This window comes from Vombatus ursinus, unplaced genomic scaffold (assembly GCF_900497805.2).
Source record: "Vombatus ursinus unplaced genomic scaffold, bare-nosed wombat genome assembly UNPS02014768.1, whole genome shotgun sequence".
NCBI classification, from domain to species: domain Eukaryota; kingdom Metazoa; phylum Chordata; class Mammalia; order Diprotodontia; family Vombatidae; genus Vombatus; species Vombatus ursinus.
The window spans coordinates 5,947,774-5,969,222 of record NW_020954546.1 but is presented as its reverse complement, the minus strand read 5'-3'; the positions used below and the strand labels follow the sequence as shown (position 1 = coordinate 5,969,222).

The following is a 21,449-nucleotide window of genomic DNA, read 5'->3' as shown; positions in this document are numbered from 1 at the left end:
AATTAATATCTCTCCATTTGAGGGGCAAGTAGGTTGCACAGTAGCTAGAACAGTCAGGAGCACCTGAGTTCAAATCAGCCTTAAGTACTTGACACTTACCAGCTGTATGACCCTGTCAGTTAACCCCAGTTGCCTTGCAAAAGGAAAAAAAAAAATTTCTCCATTTGTTTAGATCTGACTTTATCTGTGTGAAAAGTGTTTTGTAATTGTGTTCATATAGTTCCTGGGTTTGTCTTGGCAGGTAGACTCCCAAGTATTTTGTGTTGTCTGCAATTGTTTTAAATGGAATATCTGTTTCTATCCCTTCCTGCTGGACTTTGTTAGTAATATGTAGAAATGCTGATGATATATGTAGGTTTTATTTTATATCCTGTAACTTTACTGAAGTTGTTAATTATTTCAACTAATTTTTAGTTGATTCTCTAGGATTCTCTAAGTATACCATCATATCATATGCAAAGAGTGATAGTTTTTATTTCCTGATTGCCTATTCTAATTTCTTCAATTTCTTTTTCTCTTATTTCTATAGCTAGTGTTTCTCGTACAATATTGAATAATAGTGGTGATAGGGGGCATACTTGGTTCACTTCTGATCTTATTAGAAGGTCTTTTAGCTTATCTCCATTACAGATAATACTTGCTGATGGTTTTAGATAGATACTACTTATCATTTTAAGGAAAGCTTCATTTATTTCTGTACTTTCTAGTGTTTTTAATAGGAATGAGTGTTGGATTTTGTCAAAAGCTTCCTTCACAAAAGCCTTCCTTCATCTATGTACATCTTTTAAAAAAATCTGAACAGGGACAGCTAGGTGGCACAGTGGGTAGAGCACTAGCCCTGGAGTCAGGAGGACCTGAGTTCAGATTCAGCCTTAGATATATGATCATCACTAGCTGTGTGACTCTGGGCAAGTCACTTAACCCCAATTGCCTCGCCCAAAAAAAAAAAAATCTAAATTAATAATTATGTAGTCACATCTATTCTCTTTAGATCATTTCTACTTTTCTTGTTCATTAGAATGATATTATTTATGTCACCAGACTTCATTCTTTAGAGTAGCCAAGCCCTTTGGATCCAATCTATCCCTTCTTTTTCCTTGAAATCTGCTGTCTCACAATCAAGGATAGACAGTAAACTATGCCCAGCATTCCTTTTTTTTTTAATCTACTATTATTGTGGTAGATAGTAGAATGTAAGTTTTTTGAGATCAGAGCCTTGAAGAAGCCTTGTACTTAATAGATGTTTAATAAATGTTGGTTTACTTTCGAATGAACTTTTATCTATCTGGGCAGTGAGGGAGGTAGAACTTCCTCAGTGATAATGACATGGTCAGATCTACGCAGAATAATTGAAAGATTATTACGTAACCTTCAGGCAAGAGATAATAAAGGTCTTAACCAGGATGGTGGATGAGTGGAAATAAGGTAATGGATGGGAGAGGTGTTATAGAAATAGCATCAACAAAACTTAGCAGCTAATTAGACATGAGGGGTGAAGGATAAGAGATTTTTGAGATTGTGAGCCTGCAGTGGAAGGAGGGGGGTAGGTTTGAGGGAAAAGGTCATGAGTTCTGTTTTGAACATGCTGAGTTTGAAGTGCCTAAGGGATATTTAGAGATAGCTGCTTGGTTGGAGATGCAAGACAAAATCACGAAAGAAACTAAGGCTTGATACATAGTTGTGAGACTTGAATACATAGAGATGAGAGTTGAAATCTCTGCTGACAAAGATCCTAAGAGAGAAGAGAGCCCAGAGCAGAGCCATGAGGTATATAAGGACTGAATAACGATCCAGCAAAGAAGACAGAATGGAACAGCCAAACAGGTAGGAAGAGAGGCAGAAGAGAAGCACAAAGATCCAGGGAGGAGGGTTGAGAAGGAGGAGATAGTCAACAATATTTAATGCTCCATAGAGGTCAGCAATCAGATTTGACAGTTAAGAGATCATTAGGAAGTTTGGAGTGATGAGGCTCCTTTAAGTCCTTGAATCCCACCTTATACAAAGGATGTTGGGGGGCAGCTAGGTGGTGCGGTGGTTAGAGCACTGACCCTGGATTGAGGAGGACCTGAGTTCAAATCTGGCCTCAGACACATAACACTTACTAATTTACTAGTTCTGTGACCCTAGGCAAGAACCCCACTCCCACCCCCCCCCCAAAAAAAGAATTAAAAATCACTTTAGGGGGCAGCTAGGTAGTGCAATGGATAAGAGCACCAGTCCTGAAGTCAGAAGGACCTAAATTCAAATCAGGCCTCAGACCAAACACTTGACACTTACTAGCTTTGTGACCCTTGGCAAGTCACTTAACCCAAATTGCCTAAAAAGAAAAAAAAAAACCTTTTCTGATCCCTTTTAATGCTAGTGCCTTCCTCTTGATAAAAATCCCCAGTTTATATTTTTCATACACACACACACACACACACACACAGAGTTGTTTGCATGTTGTCTCCCTCTCTGCCCCTATTAGGCTTTGAGGTCTTTGAGAACAGGGGCTGCTTTTTTGTCTTTCTTTTTATGTATTAGCACATAGTAGGCACTTAATAAATGCTTACTGACTGAGACAAGAATGCAGTTTGTAAAGGATAGAGTGGTGAGTGGGAGAGAAAGTGAAGGCAGTAAATGTAGGCAGCTTCTCCTAGTTTGACTGTAAAATAAGTGAGAGAAGGGATATGTACCTTAAGGGGATTATAGAATCAAGTTCAGGTTTTTTTTTTAAGGATGGGAGAGATCTTGGTATGTTTGTACGTAGTAGGAATCAGGAGAGATTGAAAGTTGAGCAGAGAAAGAGGTGTTCCACCAAGGAGCTAAGAAGTGCTGATACTAAGGGCACAAACAAAAAGGCTGGTATTTATAAGAAGAGCCATTTCCTCCTCAGCTTGGAGCATGGGAGGAGAGTTTGAGATAACATAGAGATGATTTGAAGTATAGAGTTGGGGATAAAGTGAAGCTCAGGATGGATGGTTTCAGTTTTCTCAATGAAATCCGTGGTGAGCTTGTCAGCTAAGAGAGAGGGGAAAAGAGCAGAAGAGGTAGCTTGGCAAGAGAAGGTTTAGATCAGAACCTGAGAAGAATGGTTTAAAGAATCAATCAGAAAAGTATGCTTGCACATCAAGAAGAATTTTTAAAGAACTTTTGTTTTTTTAAGATTGCAGGTTCTGCACATAGTGTAGAGAAGTGTTCCTAGATAATTTTTTTTAATCATGAAACTTAACTGTTTCATTATTAGCATGAGTTTTATTTTTGGAGTACCAATTTGGAATATTAAACTATAGTATTTTTTTCTTCTCCTCAATTAGGGATCCATCTGTCTCTAAGTCTGTAGAACGGATTTTTAAAATCTGGGAAGAGAGAAATGTATACCCTGAAGAAACGATTGTGGTACTAAAAGAAGCTTTGAGTAAGTATCTAGTTTTTCTTAAAATTTTTAATCTTAGTTTCTTTACCTTTTTTCTTTGCTTTTTAAGGGGTGGGGTAGGACACCCCCAAATGGACTTCCAACAAAGAATACTTTTTTTGGTTGCTAAATAAGTTAACCTAGGGCCTCTAGGAAAAATACAACTAAAGTGGAATACATCAAGTAATAATAAGCTGAAAAATATATGATATACATAGATATGAAAATGACAGATGTGTCCTCTGCTTTTGCTAGAATAATGCAAGTTAGAGCAGATTCAGTACTACTGAAATAGAGAATTTTTGCTGCTCAGTGCTTGTATTATTAATCATTGCTCTTCCTCTGTCATCTATTGTTGAATTCAAGAACAAGGGTACTAGTTCGCATTGTTAGCAAATACACCTTGTCATTCTTCAGATACCTTTGGTTTGTTTAGATACTAAAGTAAGTAATAAGTGTTTACATTAAAACTGTCTTGACATGAAGCAGAGAAGTCTCCATTTACTTTCTTCCTGTGGATTAGTTGATTATGAATAAGTTATTAAAACTGAACAAGCCAGTAATTTCTGACACTGACCAGCAATTATACAAAAGTTTATTTTTAAAAATAGAAATATTTTCTAAGAAGCTGTTGAATTTCTAATTGCAATTCATTAAGAGGGAATTTTTTTTACATCTTCCTCCATTCTTCTTGGTCATTAATTTCATTGACTTTAGAAAATTTTTATTTGGCAGCTTCTTAGATTTGGGTGGGTATTTTTGAGAGAAAGAGAGAGAGAGAAAGAGAGGACAAAACGAAAGAAACCACACACAATCGTGGATTTCCTTTTATCATGCTGCAACTTTGGCAAAACTGAAGTGGAGAGTCAGAGCAGCTTCCCGTAATGCCAGGCTGCAGCAACTGAAATGTTTTCCAGGTACCACTTTCAAAACTCAGAAGCAGCTGAAAGAAAATCTGAACAAACAACCGAATAAGCTGTGGAAGAAATCACAAAGTAAGGAAACCAAAGTGACCTATCTCAACTAATGTAAAATGACCTCCTTTTTTGTGGAGCAGAAGAAAATGTAAACCATTTGGCAACGCACCTGGCATAAACCATGGGCAAGCCTGTTGTCCAGGCCTGGGAAGCTCCCACTGGCATACTCTTAGAAGGCACCAAGGAGTTGCTGCTAGAAAACCACTTTTAAGCAATGAAAGCACATCAGAAGGGTTTAAATATGCCAAGATTCAAGAGTAGTTGGGGGATACTTTAAAAAGAAAAGAAGAAAATAATCTCGTTATGGTATTTCTCAGGCTTATTTTCAGGTTCAAGGATATAGGAAGTTAGAGGCATTAAACAACAGAACTGAAGAACAGAATAGACATAAGAAGCACTTCTGTGGGAGCCATGAAGCCTGTCAGATTTGGGGACACCCTCTGCCAGAGTAGATGTGGCCTCCCTCCTGGCCAGAAGCTTATTCTCTACCTGGAGCTCTTCTTAGGTTTACCATACTTTATGAAAACTTCCCAACAAGAAATCAGGGGAATGGATTATACTGCATGTGGTAGCCTGTATGGGCCAGAACTGAGAAACAGTGAGATAGACTTGAAAGTGTGGAGGAAATCAAGGTAATATAGACAGTAGAAATGAATAGCTAAAGCAAGATAACTTGAGATAGTTTTGCTCCAGCAGCCATATAATATTCAGTGTGAATTAGGGAGACCACTGGCATAATTTTGTCCATTATTTGCATATTTAATAACAGTGAGCCAACATTTCACCAAAATGTCAACCATAGATATCTTTAGAACTTTCTCTGCCTACTTCTGCTATTAAATTAGTAAAAGTGCCCTGGGCTAAAGACTTAGGGATAGAAAAAGGGACATCCATAAAGATGTTCTTCAGCCACTATTCATAACTAATTGACTTGAGAGACAGATTCTTTGTTAGGTGGTGTTGAAATGCTGCCACTGCACAGCACAGTAGGACAGCTATGTCCTGCCACTTAGTATTTCAGAATTTGTAGTGTATCCAGGGACTATTTGGAGGTAAGTGGGCTAAGGCCAACTAAATAATAGAGTATGTGTTTTTCTCTTTTGGTACATTAAAAGTGCCAAAATTTCTGCTCTGGAGAGTATTTCCCTCATTGCCTTCAGAAAATCCCTAATGTTTAAAATAATGACACAACACAAATGATATGCAAATGCATGTTTGACGTATATTCAAAGAATAAACTCTTAGACTGTGTATCTTGTAGAACTTAGAGAAGAGGGTTTTTGTTTTTTTTTTCTGAGTTTCAGGTGCAACTCTCCATATTTCCTTGACTTCTAAATTCATTTGTTTGCTTGATTTCAACAGCCTCCACCAACCCTAAAGCTGCTCTCAAGTCTAAGATAGTCGCCGAATTTCGAGTAAGTTACAAAGTAGTGAAACTTGCCAAAGCAGCATATTGTATACTAGTCACTTTTAACAAACATTTTCCATGGTTATGTTTTATTTATATTTTCCATAGATAGATATGTACATGGCTATCTATATCTCTTTATATCTACATCTATCTTTTGAGAGATGAGGGCAGAGAAGTAGATCAGTGGGATTAGAGCCTTGGGGGGGGAATTTACAACCGCAAGGTCACATGTGGCCCTCTAAGTCCTCAAGTTTTACAGAACAAATCCTTGGACCCAGAAGGCCACCCATGCCCTCTAGGCCCCAGGTTCTTCACCTGGGGTCTAGGCAGTTTGATTTTTATTAATGTATTATTTTGAGTGAGAACCTGCTTTCAAAGTTCATATTCAAGGTGCCAAGATAGGGACATATTAAATTTCTGATAACTAAAGGAGTAAGGTAGCATGGGAAAGTGAACAGAGAGCAGGCTTAAGAGTCAGGAAGACCTGGTTTCAAGTTCTGCTCCAGACAGATCCTCTGTACAATCTCCTGGCAAGTCACTTAATCTCCAAGTGCCCCAAGGCAACTCTTCTGCTATGAGTTGTAGGGAGGTGCCATTCTGCATTGGTGGAAGAAGTTTCCTTACTGGGAATTCTCTACAGAGACGAAATCATAGGTCTGGTCTGACTCTTTCCCTTTAATCCTTTCCACCTCCCCACCCCCCAGAAAAAATCCTAAGGAGTTCCCTTCCTTTATGAAAATCTGTTAAAATAGAATTTGCATGTCTGGGTTAAAGTATGGAATGTTGTTAAAAACAACATTTTACTCGCTAAAAATCCAAAATAGACTTCCCTACCCTCCTATATTTAACCTTACACCCACTGATTCGCACTCTCTTGAGAATTGTTGTTTTGATCTGATAATCTACATAGAAGCCCCTGAATTTTTAGATCAGGAGTGTTGAAGCTATTTCCTTCAAAGTTTTGTTAAACTTTGATCATATCAGACTGAAAACAAGTATGGTACAGAATAATCAGGCAAGTATACACTTGCATAGTGTGTATAATATGCTAAATCTTGTGGTGGCTATGTTCAGTCCCAGGCTCTCATTGATGAACTACTGCTATACAAGCGTTCTGAGGACCAGATTGAACTGAAGGAGAAGCAGCTGGCCACTATGCGAGTAGATGTGTGCAGTACAGAGACCCTGAAGTGCTTAAAAGGTGAAATTACTTTCTTAAAGTTTTTTATTGTTCATTGACAACTCTCTGTGTGCGTTTGTGTGTGTATGTGTGTACATAGATATGGGGGAATTGGCACAAGGTTATTAAATTAGGGGTTTTGTAAGCCACAGGATTTTATATTTGATACTGGAGGTAATAGGGGACCAGCCACTGAAGTTTTGAATTGGGGGGAGGAGGTTGATATGGTCAAATCTATGTTTCAAGAAGGTTAATTTAATAGCTGAAGTGTGAGGATGGATGGAGAGAAGAAACAGGGAGACCAACCAGCAGGCTATTAAAATAATCAGGACATGGGGTGCTGGCAGCGTCAGAGGAGAGAGTGGAGCCTATACAAGAGATATTACAAAGGTGAAATTTATAGGACTTGATCTCTAATTGGATATGTAGAATGAGAATGTGAGGTGTTGAGGAGATGAGCCCTAGAATGTGAACCTGAGTAATGGGGAGGATGGTGGTACCCTCAATAGGAAGAGGGAAGTTTGGAAGAGGGGAGAGTTTTGAGGGGAAAGATAATGAGTTCATGTTGAATTTAAGCCATCTATTAGACATCCAGTTTGAGATGTCTAAAAAGCAATTGGAGATTTGAACCTGATGGGAGAGAAGTTAGAGTTGGACAAGTAGATTTTCGAATCATCTGCTGAGAATTTAATACATGGGAGCTGAAAAAATCACAAAGGGAAATAGTATAGATGGAGAAAAGAAGGTGGCCCAGGACAAGCTGTGTGAGACCTCTGCTGTTAGCAGACGTGATGTGGATGACGATCCACCAAGAGACAGAGAAGAGGCCACATGGGAACGAGGAGAACTCACAGAGAACCACGAGACTGCTGACGGCGTCACAGGCCACAGAGAGGTCAGGAGGGATGAACGTGGAGAGGAAGACTTGGCAATTAAGGAATCATTGGTAACTTTGGAGAGAGCAGTTTCTGTTGAATGATGAGGTCATAAGCCAGACTTCAAAGAGTTAAGAAGAGAGTGACAGGAAAGGAAGTGGATGCTTCTGTCACAGATGGTCTTCTCAAATTTAGTCACCAAAGGGAAGAGAAATAGGGACATTAGCTAGCAGGGATGGGTGAATCAAGTGAAGGTTTTTTGAGGATGGAGTAGACATGGGCACGTTTATAGGTAATAGGAAAATAACCAGTAGAAAAGTATAATCAGTGTATACCTCATCCTTTCTTGGGTGGTTTTTTGGGGTTATTGTTTTTCTCCATATTGCATGTATATTTTTTCACATTTGTGCATAGAAATTCTCATATATGTTAGTCTAAGTAGCAAAATCGAAACATGTTTGTACAATGAGTTTGTGTTTTTTCTTTTCCTTCCTAGAGTTTATGTCAGTGGTGAGAGTATTGGGTCAAGGTGATCTTGATCAGTTTTAGAACTCTAAACACTACCAGTATGCGCCACCAAACTATTTTGACAATGCAAATTACATGGTGAAAGTGTCTGTTTCTCCATAGCTTTTCCACCATTGGGTTTTTAATCATTTTTATTTATTTTTGTTCAAGATGTCCTTGTTTTAAGTGGAGTGATCCATTTTCTTAACAGAGGTAACATTTTTAAGGAGATAGTCAAACTCATTTCCTCCTGTGGTCCTGGAAAACAGATTGTTCTTGGTACTGATTTCCTAAGCTATGATTTAATAAATATAAATGGCAAATAAAACCTTACCTGCCTTCCCATTCCTCTACTATAGTATTTTTTAAACTTACTTGGTTTTGTCTGTTAAGTCCAAGCTCAGGTGCTTCCTGTCTCCTTTGACCTTGGAGCAAGTCACCTTATCTCTGGACCTCAGTTTCAACTTCTATAAAATGAAAGCAGTTAGACCAGCTTTGCCTCTGAGGTTACTTCTAGCACTAAATAGAGATTACCTCCTGGGAGGATCTAGCGATGTAGTGATGTAGTGAGACCCACATCAGCCAGTTGTTTTTTCTCCCTATTCCATGGCTACGAGATGTGCCTTTATCCCAAATGTATGTCATTGATCACGGAAAGGTAATGGACAAGAGATTATGTAAATCCAAATAATAAATAAATAATTCAAAGTACTTGTCTTACCTGGATTAGGTTTTGTTTTGTTGGGTTTTTTTTGTTTGTTTGTTTTTATTTTGCTTTTTGTGGGCTTGGTTTTGTTTTTGTTTTCCCAAATGTGAAGGATGTAATATTTTTTGTGTGACACAGAGAGGTCACTTTCTCTTACTTAACCCTTTTGGGCCTTGGCTTCCTCACTTTTAAAGAGAATATTGTTTGTCCTACATGCTTCACAGGATTGTTGAGAATTGCCTCATTGCCATCTATGTCTCATTTTTGGTTCTGGTTCTGAGATGAAACAGTCCATGCAGTAATCCTAGAAAAGGAGTGTTTTCCCGGAACTCGAGACTGTCTCCCAGTGGCCAGAAAACTGAGGAACCCTCCTTAGGGCTTGTACTCTTTTATACTTAGAAGGATAAAAGGGACTTCAGTTGCCACTTTGTACAGTCTGGACCAGAACAGAACTCCTCTCCACAATTTGATAGTCATTCAGGTTCTTTCTGACTTAACACTCTTCTTCCTCTAGGGGATAAAAGGGTATTGATCTAACTACCCAGCATTAAACAGACATTTATTATACACATACTACTGTGTCAGGCATTATCTGATTGTTTTTGATGCTGGATTCCATTTTATTGTGACAGAATTTAGAGTTTCATCTTTGAAAATCACCCACTTATATCCCAGGTGAATTGACCATCATAGGGAGAACTGTGATAGGAGTATAAAAAATTGGGTTGAAACTTATTTTGTTAGGTCACATTGACATTGAATTCAGTAAGGAAAGAAGCAGTTGCCACATTTTAGTTACAATTACAGCTATTTCCAAGGAGCCACTAGTCCCCCTTTCCCCTCTGCTCTGTCTCTTCCCCCAGCAAGGTCATTTGAATCATACGTGGCAGTTTTAGGAATTGGGGAAGTTCTTTGAGGTGTTAGCTTGTAGGACCACACGGTAGGTCGCACTCTGGGGCAACAAAAGTGGGTCCCTGGATTTTTGAGAGAGAACTTACTCAACAGTGTTTTCATTTATTCAGCAAAGGTTTTTTAAGTGCCTACACCATACAGTATGTTGTGGTAGGCACAGAGAAAGATACAAGGCGAGATAAGATACCGTTTTTGCCCTTCGGTAGTTTACGATTTATTCCAGGTTTAGCTTTCAGATTCCTAATCTGAATGCCTCTGTCATTTAAGATAAAACCGGTGGGAAAAAGTTTTCCAAAGAATTTGAAGAGGCAAGCTCCAAACTGGAAGAGTTTGTGAATGGCTTAGACAAGCAGGTGAAGAATGGGCCCTCCCTGACAGAGGCACTGGAGAATGCTGGAGTTTTCTATGAAGCACAGTACAAGGAAGTCAAAGTGGTGGCCAATGTAAGTGATAAACCTCCTGATGGTAATACCTTTGTGGGTAGTTGGGTGTTTGTCTTGTGAGATAACCTGCACTTGGGAGAGAGCACTGATGACTGACTGCTAGATACTCTGCCTATTAGCCCATTATCACAGGAAGCTACTTGGGGTTCTTTGTAGAGTTTGGCCCACACTGGCTAGAATTTACTTTCCATGAAAAATTGGAAAATTCTTGGCAAAAAGAAAAGTCTTTTCTTTCTTTATACTCACACTTGGTATTGGTGGTACACAGTTCTATGTACCATGCACATGCTTGCTTAATTTGAACTGAATCAAAATAATAATTGTTGGTCCTTTCTTTAGAAAAATGATTGGTTCTCTCCTTCTCCATCAGGCATATAAAACCTTCGCTAACAGAGTGAACAATTTAAAGAAGAAACTAGATCAGCTTAAGTCAACCCTGCCTGATCCTGAAGAATCTCCAGTCCCTTCACCAAGCATGGATGCCCCCTCACCAACTGGTTCTGAGTCCCCTTTCCAGGGAATGGGAGGAGAGGAGTCCCGCTCACCAGCTGTGGAGAGTGAGAAATCAGCCACCCCTGAGCCTGCTACGGACAACCGGGATGTAGAAGACATGGAACTCTCTGATGTGGAGGACGATACGTCCAAAATCATCGGTATGTCCATAGGGGATAAGCAAACACATGCAGATCATTTTGATTTTAATATTCCAAAGGGAGAAATGCTGGTTCTTCTTTACTAGTATATTTGGACTTAGAAAAAAGGGAGAATAATTTGATGTTTTGTGGTAGATTACCCATAGCCAGCCTCCAAAGGCACCTTAGTCCTTGCACACTTGGGAAAAGAAGGATACTAACTAGAGCTTTCTTACTGATTCTCTCTTAAGAACTAACAGACTGATTGTTTCCTGAGTGCTCTTTCTAACCTGTCCTGAGCTGCTGAGGTGACACTGCAGAACCATTATTGTGTTGTACTAGTCTCAGACGCTTATTCTTGCTGTTATGAGTGGGTCATATTTTATGTCTTATTATATTCCCAATGAAGTCTAAGTGTAATTATTTTAAAATCTGAATTTAATTAGGAGGGTTTTAAAAAGTAAAAAGTACTTGAGGAAATGGACACAGAGGAATCAGAAAGGACTTTATTCACTCCTCCCTGCCTTCTCTTGCTTCCTTCTTATTTCTTTCTTAGACTGGTCTCATTGCTCAGCTGAAACTTGCTCTCTCCCAGGCTACCAATAATTTCTTAATTGCCAAACCTTATGGATTTTTCTCAGTCCTTGTCCTGTTGACAACAGCTTTCCCATCTCTGGGTTTTTAGCACACCGCTTTCTTTTGGTACTCCTCCTGCCTGTAAGAGTGTCCCTTCTCAGTCTTCTTCACCCATTCATCCATGGCATTCCTCCCTTGCTGTGGGTATACCACACGATTCTGTCTTGGGCCATTTTTACTCTGCTCTCGTACTTGATGACTTTATCAGCTTCCATAGGTTCAGTTGTCATCTTTGTGCAGATGATTCCTAGATCTGTATATCTAGCCCCAGAATCCTTCCCAAGTTCCAGTCTCCCATCATCCGCTGAGTGTCCCAGAGACTCGACACATCTAAAACAAAACTCATGTCTTCTCCCCAAAACCTGAGCCTCCTCAGGCTTCATTACTACCCAGAGCACTAACATTCTTCCAGTCACCCTCGTTCACAATCCCAGTGCCCTTCTTGACTCCTCACTCTTAACTCACATAGCCAGTCAGTTACCAGGTGTTGTCATTTCTCTCCCCACCACATCTCTCATACACATCCCCTCTCCACCCACATGGCTGTCGTCACAGTTCCCAAAGCAGTTTTCCTGAAGCCTCAGGAAACCAGCCTCAAAATCTTGCAGTGGCTTTCCAAGTCCAGGATCAACTATAAACCCCACCCTTTGTTATTTAATGCTCTTAATAAACCAGCCCCATCTTAATTCTTCCTGCTTTGTTAATAACCATTGTGCTCTACGAATGTCACAGCTCAGCCATCCTGAGTTTCTTGCTGTTCCTCACATGTAATACTATCTCCTAAACCATTGCCTTTGCATTAGCTTTCCCCTGTTTTTCCTTTCTGCCTTTACTTTTGGAATCTCTGGTTTTCTTCCAGACTCATTTCAAGCACCACCTTTTCCATCGCCCCTTTCCTGGACCTCCCAACTCTAGGGCCTTTCTTCCCAAGGCTACTTTATATCTGTTTCATATTTGTTGTTTAGTATTTATGTGCAGACTATCTTCCTCGTTAGAATATAATCTTAGACCCTTTGTCTTTAACCCTAGCACCTCAAAGAGCACTTGCTACCAAAAGTGCTTAATAAATTCTTGTTAATCAGAGAAGAATATAGTTTAACTAGAGGAAGTTCTGTGAACGGTAAAATTTTATGAAATTTTGATCTAGCTTCTGAAATGGTGGAACAAGAATTTAAGGAATTAAGGAGAAAAAACTCATATGATAATTTCTCTCTGTAGCATTTGTAAATTTCAATCACAGATTCAGTTATAAATCAGGGAAGAAACATAGTACGCCTTTATCAAAAGAAAAAAACATAGGCCATCAGCAGGATGCTTCATTGCTCTTTTCTTTTTAAACAGTGGAGGACAGGAAGGAAAAACCTGTTGAGAAACCAGCTATATCCACATCTGCACCCACAAAACTAACAGAAAGTGTCCCAAAGGCAGCACCGTGCACCACAGCTTCTGTGGCTGTGACATCAACTCCACCACCACCACCACCAAAACCCATGAGCACATCAGTTCTGCCCCCTTCTCCTGCCCTGGCTTTGCCGAATCTAGCCAATGTGGATCTGGCAAAGATCAGTTCCATCCTTAGCAGTCTAACATCCGTCATGAAGAATACAGGTAAGTGCCAGCAAGGAGGATGGGAAAAGATTATTCTCAAGTATTAAATTAGGCTAACATTTTTAAAATGTAATTATAATTGAAAAGGAGACTGCTTACCTAGTCTTTTTAAAAGGGAAAAATGTTTTGTAATAATAAGCTTTCTAGTAGCAAAACACTTCCTATCTTGCAAGCAACTTTTCTCCTGTACCTTTATTGAGCACTCGATATGTATGGGTCCCTGTAGTGTGGACCCAGTACATCACAGGAAAAGGTGCAGTGATTCTACCCGTGTCCCAAGTCTAATGGGGGGAAATGAAATACGTACACATGAAGAGACAGGTGCTTCTGAGGCGACTTAGCAAATAGAAATAATACATCATGAACTAAGGATAGAGGGCTGTGTAGAGAAATACCATGATTTCATTTGTGGACGGCCTCTAAAATGCTTGATTTAAACAGCAGAGGAGAATATCCGAATATTAATTGAAGGAACTGGGAGATATACTGACTGTTTCTTAAGTATTTAAAAAGTTGTCAAGTGAAAAGTTATCAAGCTGCTTTTACGTGGCCCAGAAGGCAGAACTAGAATGTTGTGTGGAAATTTCAAAGAGGCTGTTTTAGACTTGAAGTGAAATATCCAGTTAGAGCTGCCCAAAAGTGGAATGGGCTGTTCTTAGAGGTTGTTGGTTCCCTGCGAGCGTAGATGAGTGCTTATTTTAGATGCTTTATTGGTACTGGATTAAATTACCTCTCAGGACCCTTTCAGATTTGACATTTCATGAATCTAGGTATTATTATTCATGTCTAATTGCACTTTGATCTTTCTCCACCAGGGGTCAGTCCTGCATCAAGACCGTCTCCAGGCACTCCTACCAGCCCCACACACCTCCCGGGCAACCTGAAAGCGCCTGTTCCTGCTACAACAACATCTCACAATCCTCTGGCCAACATCCTCTCAAAGGTGGAAATCACCCCAGAGAGCATTCTCTCTGCCCTTTCCAAAACTCAAACGCAGGCAGCACCTGCACTGCAAGGTAACCCAACGGGCCTCCAAAGGACTTAGATTTGTATATGAATGTTTCTGGTCAATGTGGATTCAAAGAATACTGTTTGAGGCTAATAATTTTTCTCCTTACAAAATCTGTAATGTCATCCATGTAATCCGAGGTATCTGGTGACACAATGGTTAGAACTCTGGACCTGGAGTCAAGAAGACCTGAGTTCAAATCCAGCCTCAGATACTTATTAGCTTTGTGACTCTGAGCAAGTCACTTAACTTGTTTGCTCCAATTTCCTAAACTGTAAACTGGGGGTCATAATATTACCTACCATCAGTGTTGATGTGAGGATTAAATAAAATAATTTTTGTAAAAGATGCTCGGCACAATGCCTGCCACATGGTATGTTCTTATTAAGCATATAAATGTTTATTCCCTTCCTCTTCCCTTCCCTTCCCTCCCCTCCACTCCCATGTAAGGAATTCCCAATGAAGAAATTCCCTCCACAGATGCAAATCTGCATCTGTTCTGCAGTTTATCATCTTAGAGAGTGACATAGGGGTCACTGAAAAGTTAAGTGACTTGCCCAGGGTCACACAGCCTAGTGTCCGAAGCAGGACTTAAACCTAACTCTTCCTGGCTCTGAGGCATGCTTTTATCTACCATGCCATCATGGATCTTCCTGTTAGCTAAAGTAAAGCGTAACTCAAAATATTTATCTTCTAGTAACAGATCATATACCTGTAGAACCCCATTGTAACAGATTTGAACATGAAAACTTCTTCATTATATCCTAATTTGGGGAAAATGGAAACATTATCACACACTACAAAGATGCATATACCAGAACACTTGTTGGATTCTGTAGTTCTCTTTTTGTGCCCCTCTTTATAGCTCTCTAACTTGATGACGTCTCCACTCTGCATCTTGTTTCAATACTGCAGTGGTTCCAGCATATCATTGATGGGGGTTTTCCTTTCACCAAGCCCTTTTAAGTCTGTGCGATGTCTCCACAGAACAGCTTGCTCAAGGACCACCTCTGGGTATTTTAACATTTTGTAGACATCAGTGCAGCATTCGGTCTGTCTCTCACTATATGACTGGCATGTCCCCTTTATGTTTATTTGCTTCCAGTTTTATCTGTATCAAAAACATCTATATTAGTGTGGCAATGTTTCTCTAAAATTATATTAATTTGGTAATTAGACAAAGCTTTCACATTTTTTGTAGAAACAGTTAAAGTTTATAGATGGTTTGATTAAAATGTATGGTTCTTATTATCCATCATTACTCCCCTTTCCACCACTCTACCACCATCACTACCATCACTGCAGAAAAAGAAAGAAATGACACTGAACTGAAAGCCATTTTGTATTTTTCTTTGTTTTGTGTCTTACTCCATCCAGATAAAGAGTTCATTATGTGTGGCCAGCCTACTATTGCTGGCTAGCCTTTTCTTACTTAGCTAGGCTTGGTCTTTAGACAGCAGGTGCATTCTATTCTGTTGCCCAGACCTGACTCACAGGCTTTTTACAACTTGGTTGAACTTACCAGAACTTGACTTCTGCTTGCATGGCTTTTGAGAACCTATGTCCCAATGAGGAGAAGAACTTTTAGGGAAGGGTCTTCAGCTCTTTGCTAATAACCACTCTTCAAAAGAATGTCTAGTACAGCCTTTGGTAAAAACCTTTCACATTAGAATATTTTATATAGCATTAATATGTTCATAGGACAGTGCTAAGTACCAAGGTATTGCCTTCGTTATCCTGATTGCTGCATGGTCAAGGACTGATGGGGTATTGGTTGTGTAAGATTTGACATTTAACAGAATTCATTATAACCAGATCATCTTGGTTAGCACTGTTGAAATAAACCACCTGTCCAAATATCTAAGTAACTCTTGTTAATAAGCAGAGTGTGTAGGTCATTGGCAAATAGTTAAGATCAAATCACTCTTCTTTCCACTGACATAGAACATATAAAATTAATGGTAGTGTTACCGCATGTCATAGTACTAATTTCAATGATGATTTGGACATTTTAATATAAATATAAATTCCCCTTTGCTCCCCTTCTTATCTCCATGTACAAAGTCCTGAATACACCTACTTTTTTTTTATATTGTACACTAATAGTATTGGAGTTTTTTATTTTTTCATAATTCTAAGTGCTCACTTAGAGTAGACAGCTAGGTGGTATGATGGATAGATCCCCGAGCTTGGAGTCAGAAAGCCCTGAGTTAAAATCCAGCCTAGACACTTATTTATGTGACTCTGGGCGAGTCACTTAATTGTTTGCCTCAGTTCCTCATCTGTCAAATGAACTGGAGAAGGAAATGGCAAGCCACTCCAGTATCTTTGCCAAGAAAATCACAAATGGGGTCACAAAAATCCAAACACAACTGAAACGACTAAACAACAGAAATTTACAGCAAATCAGTGCAGAAGTATCACATGAGTTTTCCACTGTAATGCAAATACAGAAAAGACATTCTAAAATAATTCTGTTGCTAATAGAATGAGCAGTGGGTAACTTTTCAAGTAATAAAAGTAAAAATAAAATATCTCCTTTCACTTTCTAACAAGAAAATTAATTTTGTCAACTTTTATAGAGTTGTTTCTACACAAAAGTAAATATGTCTAAGAACTCTTAGATCTCAAGATACACGGATACAAAGCTCATCTTAAAACTTTTACTGACAATTATCTACTGCATTCTCTTCTGGCATTGACAGAAGTATAAGACTGAGGTTATTTTAGTGTTGATGAAAGTTAATTTTATTTGTCCGGAAATGAAGTGTAGCTCGTGAGAACTTCATCTCATCCTGCCTTAATACCATTGTTGAAAAATAGCTTATCAAAGTTAGATTGTAGAAGTACTTTTTTGAAACTCATGTTTGAGTCTCTTGAATTTTTTTTTCCAGAAGGATAATGCTTTTTATTACTATAGGAAAATTATTCAAAAATGGATTATGGTCACTAGAAATGGTTTAAGGTTAGCGTGACTAGGACAGTCTCCATACATTAATTCTTCATAAAACTTTAGGTTTATAAATTGATTGTAAATTTTCAGAAAGGTTATCAAACAAATATGAGTTAATTGAAGTATTATTTCCTCTTCAATATATGTTACTAAGGAATTGTTTCTTAAATTAATGTATTTGATGCCAAAAGATGCTAGTCATTTTAATTTCATAAGGACATTTAACGTTTGGTTAATAATTGATTAGAACACTAAGACTATGTTAAAACCTCAGGTTTCTTAGGGGCAGCTAGGTGGCACAGTGGATAGAGCACCAGCCCTGAAGTCAGGAGGACCTGAGTTCAAATCCGGCTTCAGACCAAAACACTTGACACTTACTAGCTATGTGACCCTGGGCAAGTCACTTAACGCCAATTGCCAAAAAAAAGAAAAAAAGAAAGAAACCTCAGGTTTCTTCAGGGTTTTTTTGCTATCACTAATTGAAGGTTTTTCTTCAAAATGTTTACAGGAGCAGTTCTTTTCAATGAGGAAACAACTCCTCCCTGGAACCCTCTCAGACATTCTGGAAAACTTGATTTCTCAGCAAATGGGGCCGGCTTTCAGCTGTGCCACTTGCCCAGGGTCACAAAAAAACTTTTTTTTTCTTTGTAGGCGTCAGTGACTACGTTAGTCTGAGAGAGAGATGTGTTCTTTTTGTGTTTCAGTTTTTAGAGATAAACAGACGTGATAATCTGAAGTTCTGCAATTGGAAGTACTTTCTGACTATTGATGTTGCCAGCCTGTGCGAGAAACAGCCAATGAATTATTGTTCTTTCATATTTTATAAATAACTTCGGTGTTTTGAGTTACATTGAACCATTGGGCATTTTTTGACCAGATTTGCTTTACTCCTTGTAAAGCTTTGTGTTTTGTTTTTGTTTTTTTTCCCCAGATATCTTACTAATGTGTCATCAGACTGGATGGGAGTGACTGATTAGTCTTCATGATTTTTGTTGGGTTTGGGAGAAGTTCTTTGTCTTTGTTGTTTCTCAGATGTCCAATCTTTTCTTTCCCCCTAGGCCTGTCATCCTTACTTCAGAGTGTTACTGGGAACCCAGTTGCTTCCAGTGAAGCTGCATCCCAGAGCACTTCATCTTCCCCAGCCAACACCAGCATCTCCAGCATGAAAGGGAGGAGTTTGCCCTCTAATACACAGTCCTTTATGCCCAAAAGCTTTAGCTATTCTCCTAATTCTTCAAATTCTGAGGTTTCTTCAACTTCAGTTAGCAAGATTCCTGTAGGACACAACCCAGGACTCCCAACCTCAAGTTTTAAGCCACCATCCAACTCACTGGGATTTTCTGCTCCCCACAGTGCAAATCCTGCTATTCCATCAACTGAACCTGCTATGGGGCAGTCCTCTGAGATCTCTAAGCCAAAGCTAGAGTCAGAGCCCACCTCCCCAAGCCTAGAGATGAAGATCCATAACTTTTTGAAAGGTAACCCTGGCTTCAGTGGGTTAAACCTGAACATCCCAATTCTCAGCAGCTTGGGGGCTAGTATTCCAGCCGAGAACCATCCCTCTGACTTTCAGCGAGGCCCAACAAGCACTTCCATGGACAACATTGATGGAACTCCTGTCCGGGATGAACGGAGTGGAACTCCTACCCAGGATGAGATGATGGACAAGCCTACATCCAGTAATGTGGATACTATGTCCTTGCTGTCCAAAATCATTAGTCCTGGCTCTTCCACACCCAGCAGTACAAGGTCACCACCCCCAGGGAGGGATGATAGCTATTCCCAAGAGCTATCTAACTCTGTATCTTCCTATCGGCCTTTTGGCCTAGGCAGCGAATCCCCCTACAAGCAAACTTCTGATGGAATGGAGAGGCCTTCCTCCCTCATGGATTCACCACAGGAAAAGTTCTACCCAGATACCTCTTTCCAGGAGGATGAGGATTACAGAGATTTTGAATACTCAGGCCCCCCTCCATCGGCCATGATGAATCTAGAGAAGAAGCCAGCTAAGTCTATCCTAAAAGCAAGCAAACTTTCTGACACCGAGTACCAGCCCATCATGTCCAGCTACAGCCACAGGACACAGGAATTTGGTGTGAAGTCTGCCTTCCCTCCAGCAATGAGGGCTCTCCTGGACCCAAGTGAGAGTTGTGACCATCTCTCCTCTTCTCCTGGCCTGTATGGTGCCTATAACCTAAGAGGGAATGAGTCTGGGTCAGACCGGTCACCATCACCGAGTAAGAATGATTCCTTTTTCTCTCCTGACTCCAACCACAGTAGCCTTTCTCAGTCTACCACTGCACATCTCGGCTTACCCCAGAAGCAGTACCCAGACTCTCCTCACTCAATCCCACACCGCTCCCTTTTCTCTCCTCAGAGCACCCTTGCCACTCCCACAGGCCGGCCACCCACTTCAGGCGTGGAAAAAGTCCTGGCCTCCACCATTTCTACCACTTCAACAATTGAGTTTAAGAATATGCTCAAAAATGCCTCACGCAAGCCCTCCGATGATAAGCATTTTGGCCAGGCCCCCAGCAAGGGTAGCACCGGTGATGGGGTCAGCCTCGCCAGCCTCGTCCAACCCAGCTTGAGTTCCAGTGATCAGCAGCAGCAGCAGCCAGAGGAGCACTACCGCATAGAAACCCGAGTCTCCTCTTCCTGCTTAGACTTACCAGATAGTACTGAGGAGAAAGGGGCCCCCATAGAAACCTTGGGTTACCATAATGCCTCCAACAGGAGGATGTCAGGGGAGCCCATCCAGACAGTAGAGTCCATCCGGGTGCTGGGGAAAGGGAATAGAGGACATGGGCGTGAGCCTTCTAGGGTGGGTTGGTTTGAGCTGAGCCCCTCGGGCAGCTCCTTTGACAATGGCCCCTCGAGTGCCTCAGAGCTGGCCCCCCTCGGGGGTGGGAGTGGAGGGGGGCTTTCTGGCTTCAAAACAGCGGCATACAAGGAGCGGGCACCCTCATTTCAGGAAAGTGTCGGCTTTCGCTCCAGCAACTTCAACTCTACTTTTGAACACCATCTCCCCCCACCCCCCTTGGAGCATGGGGCACCCTTCCAGAGAGAGCCTATGGGGCCATCATCTGCTCCGCCTGTTCCCTCTAAGGAGCATGGTGGGCTCTTTTCTCGGGATACTCCCGGCCACCTGGCCTCTGTGGATCTTTCGAACCCCTTCACAAAGGAAGCAGCCCTAGCCCATGGTGCCCCACCCCCTCCTCCTGGGGATCATAGTGGGGTTCCCTTCTCTACTCCACCTCCTCCTCCGCCCCCTGGGGAGCACAGCAGCAGTGGTGGCAGTGGCGTCCCTTTTTCTAACCCTCCCCCTCCTCCCCCTGTTGACCACTCAGGGGTGGTCTCCTTCCAAGCCCCACCCCTGGCAGAGCACAGCGGAGTGCCGGGGCCTGTCGCAGTGTTCTCCAAGGAGCATAGCTCCCTCCTCCAAGGGAATCTGGCTGAGCATTTTGGAGTGCTCCCAGGACCCCGGGACCCCACACAGAGGGACCTCAATGGCCCTGGCCTCAGCCGTGTTCGTGAGGGCCTAAGCCTGCCCACACATTCTCGGGAGCACCTAGGCCCAACCCACGGAGGAGGTGGGGGAGGCAGCAGCAACAGTGGCCCTGCCTTGGGTGCCCCACACAGAGACACCATCAGCCGGAGTGGGATGATCTTACGGAACCCCCGGCCAGACTTTCGGCCTAGGGAATCTTTTCTCAACAGAGACCCATTTCACAGCTTAAAGAGGCCCAGGCCACCTTTTGCTAGGGGCCCTCCGTTCTTTGCACCAAAACGCCCATTCTTCCCTCCCAGGTACTGATGGAGATCGAGGGAAAGCATTTTGAACACTCTAGAGAGCGTTGGAAGTAGGTTTTTTTTTTGTTTTTGTTTTTGTTTTTTTTGTTTGTGCTTTTGTTTTTGTTTTTTTTTCTTTTCCCTTCCGTCTTTTTTTTTCCCTTTTTTATTGTTGTGATAAAGGGCCCACCCCCCCTCCCCCAATGTCACCTTTCCTAAATTAAAAGAAATCTCTGCTTGCACCTCCCAGCTCTACTAGACTTTCTATCTTTTTTTACCAACCTCCCACCCTCATATATTTTTGTGGGTGTGGGGGGGTGTGGGTGTGTGTGTGTAGATACATACATACATGCATACATACACACACACATACCCACACAAACAAACATACCATTTAGTTTGGTTGTGGGTCAT

General features: G+C 41.0%; 1 protein-coding gene across 8 annotated transcripts in view; it reads left to right on the top strand.

The window, feature by feature from the left end:
* Nucleotides 1-21,449, top strand: part of LOC114043160 (regulation of nuclear pre-mRNA domain-containing protein 2) — a 91,208-nt gene that overhangs the window by 61,815 nt on the left and 7,944 nt on the right. For 2 of the 8 annotated variants that reach the window (XR_003569066.1, XM_027862150.1), the window contains exons 3-11: nt 3,297-3,397; nt 4,312-4,389; nt 5,734-5,786; nt 6,857-6,983; nt 10,230-10,405; nt 10,776-11,058; nt 13,015-13,281; nt 14,097-14,297; nt 18,302-21,053. Coding sequence is in view for 7 of the 8 variants with exons in the window: in XM_027862150.1 (XP_027717951.1) it covers nt 3,297-3,397; nt 4,312-4,389; nt 5,734-5,786; nt 6,857-6,983; nt 10,230-10,405; nt 10,776-11,058; nt 13,015-13,281; nt 14,097-14,297; nt 18,302-21,053 (4,038 nt within the window). In the remaining variant the exon portion in view is untranslated. Of the gene's footprint in view, nt 1-3,296; nt 3,398-4,311; nt 4,390-5,733; nt 5,787-6,856; nt 6,984-10,229; nt 10,406-10,775; nt 11,059-13,014; nt 13,282-14,096; nt 14,298-18,301; nt 21,177-21,449 lie in introns of those variants that run through there. The other 6 variants (XM_027862153.1, XM_027862154.1, XM_027862152.1 and 3 more) reach the window with 5 other exon arrangements.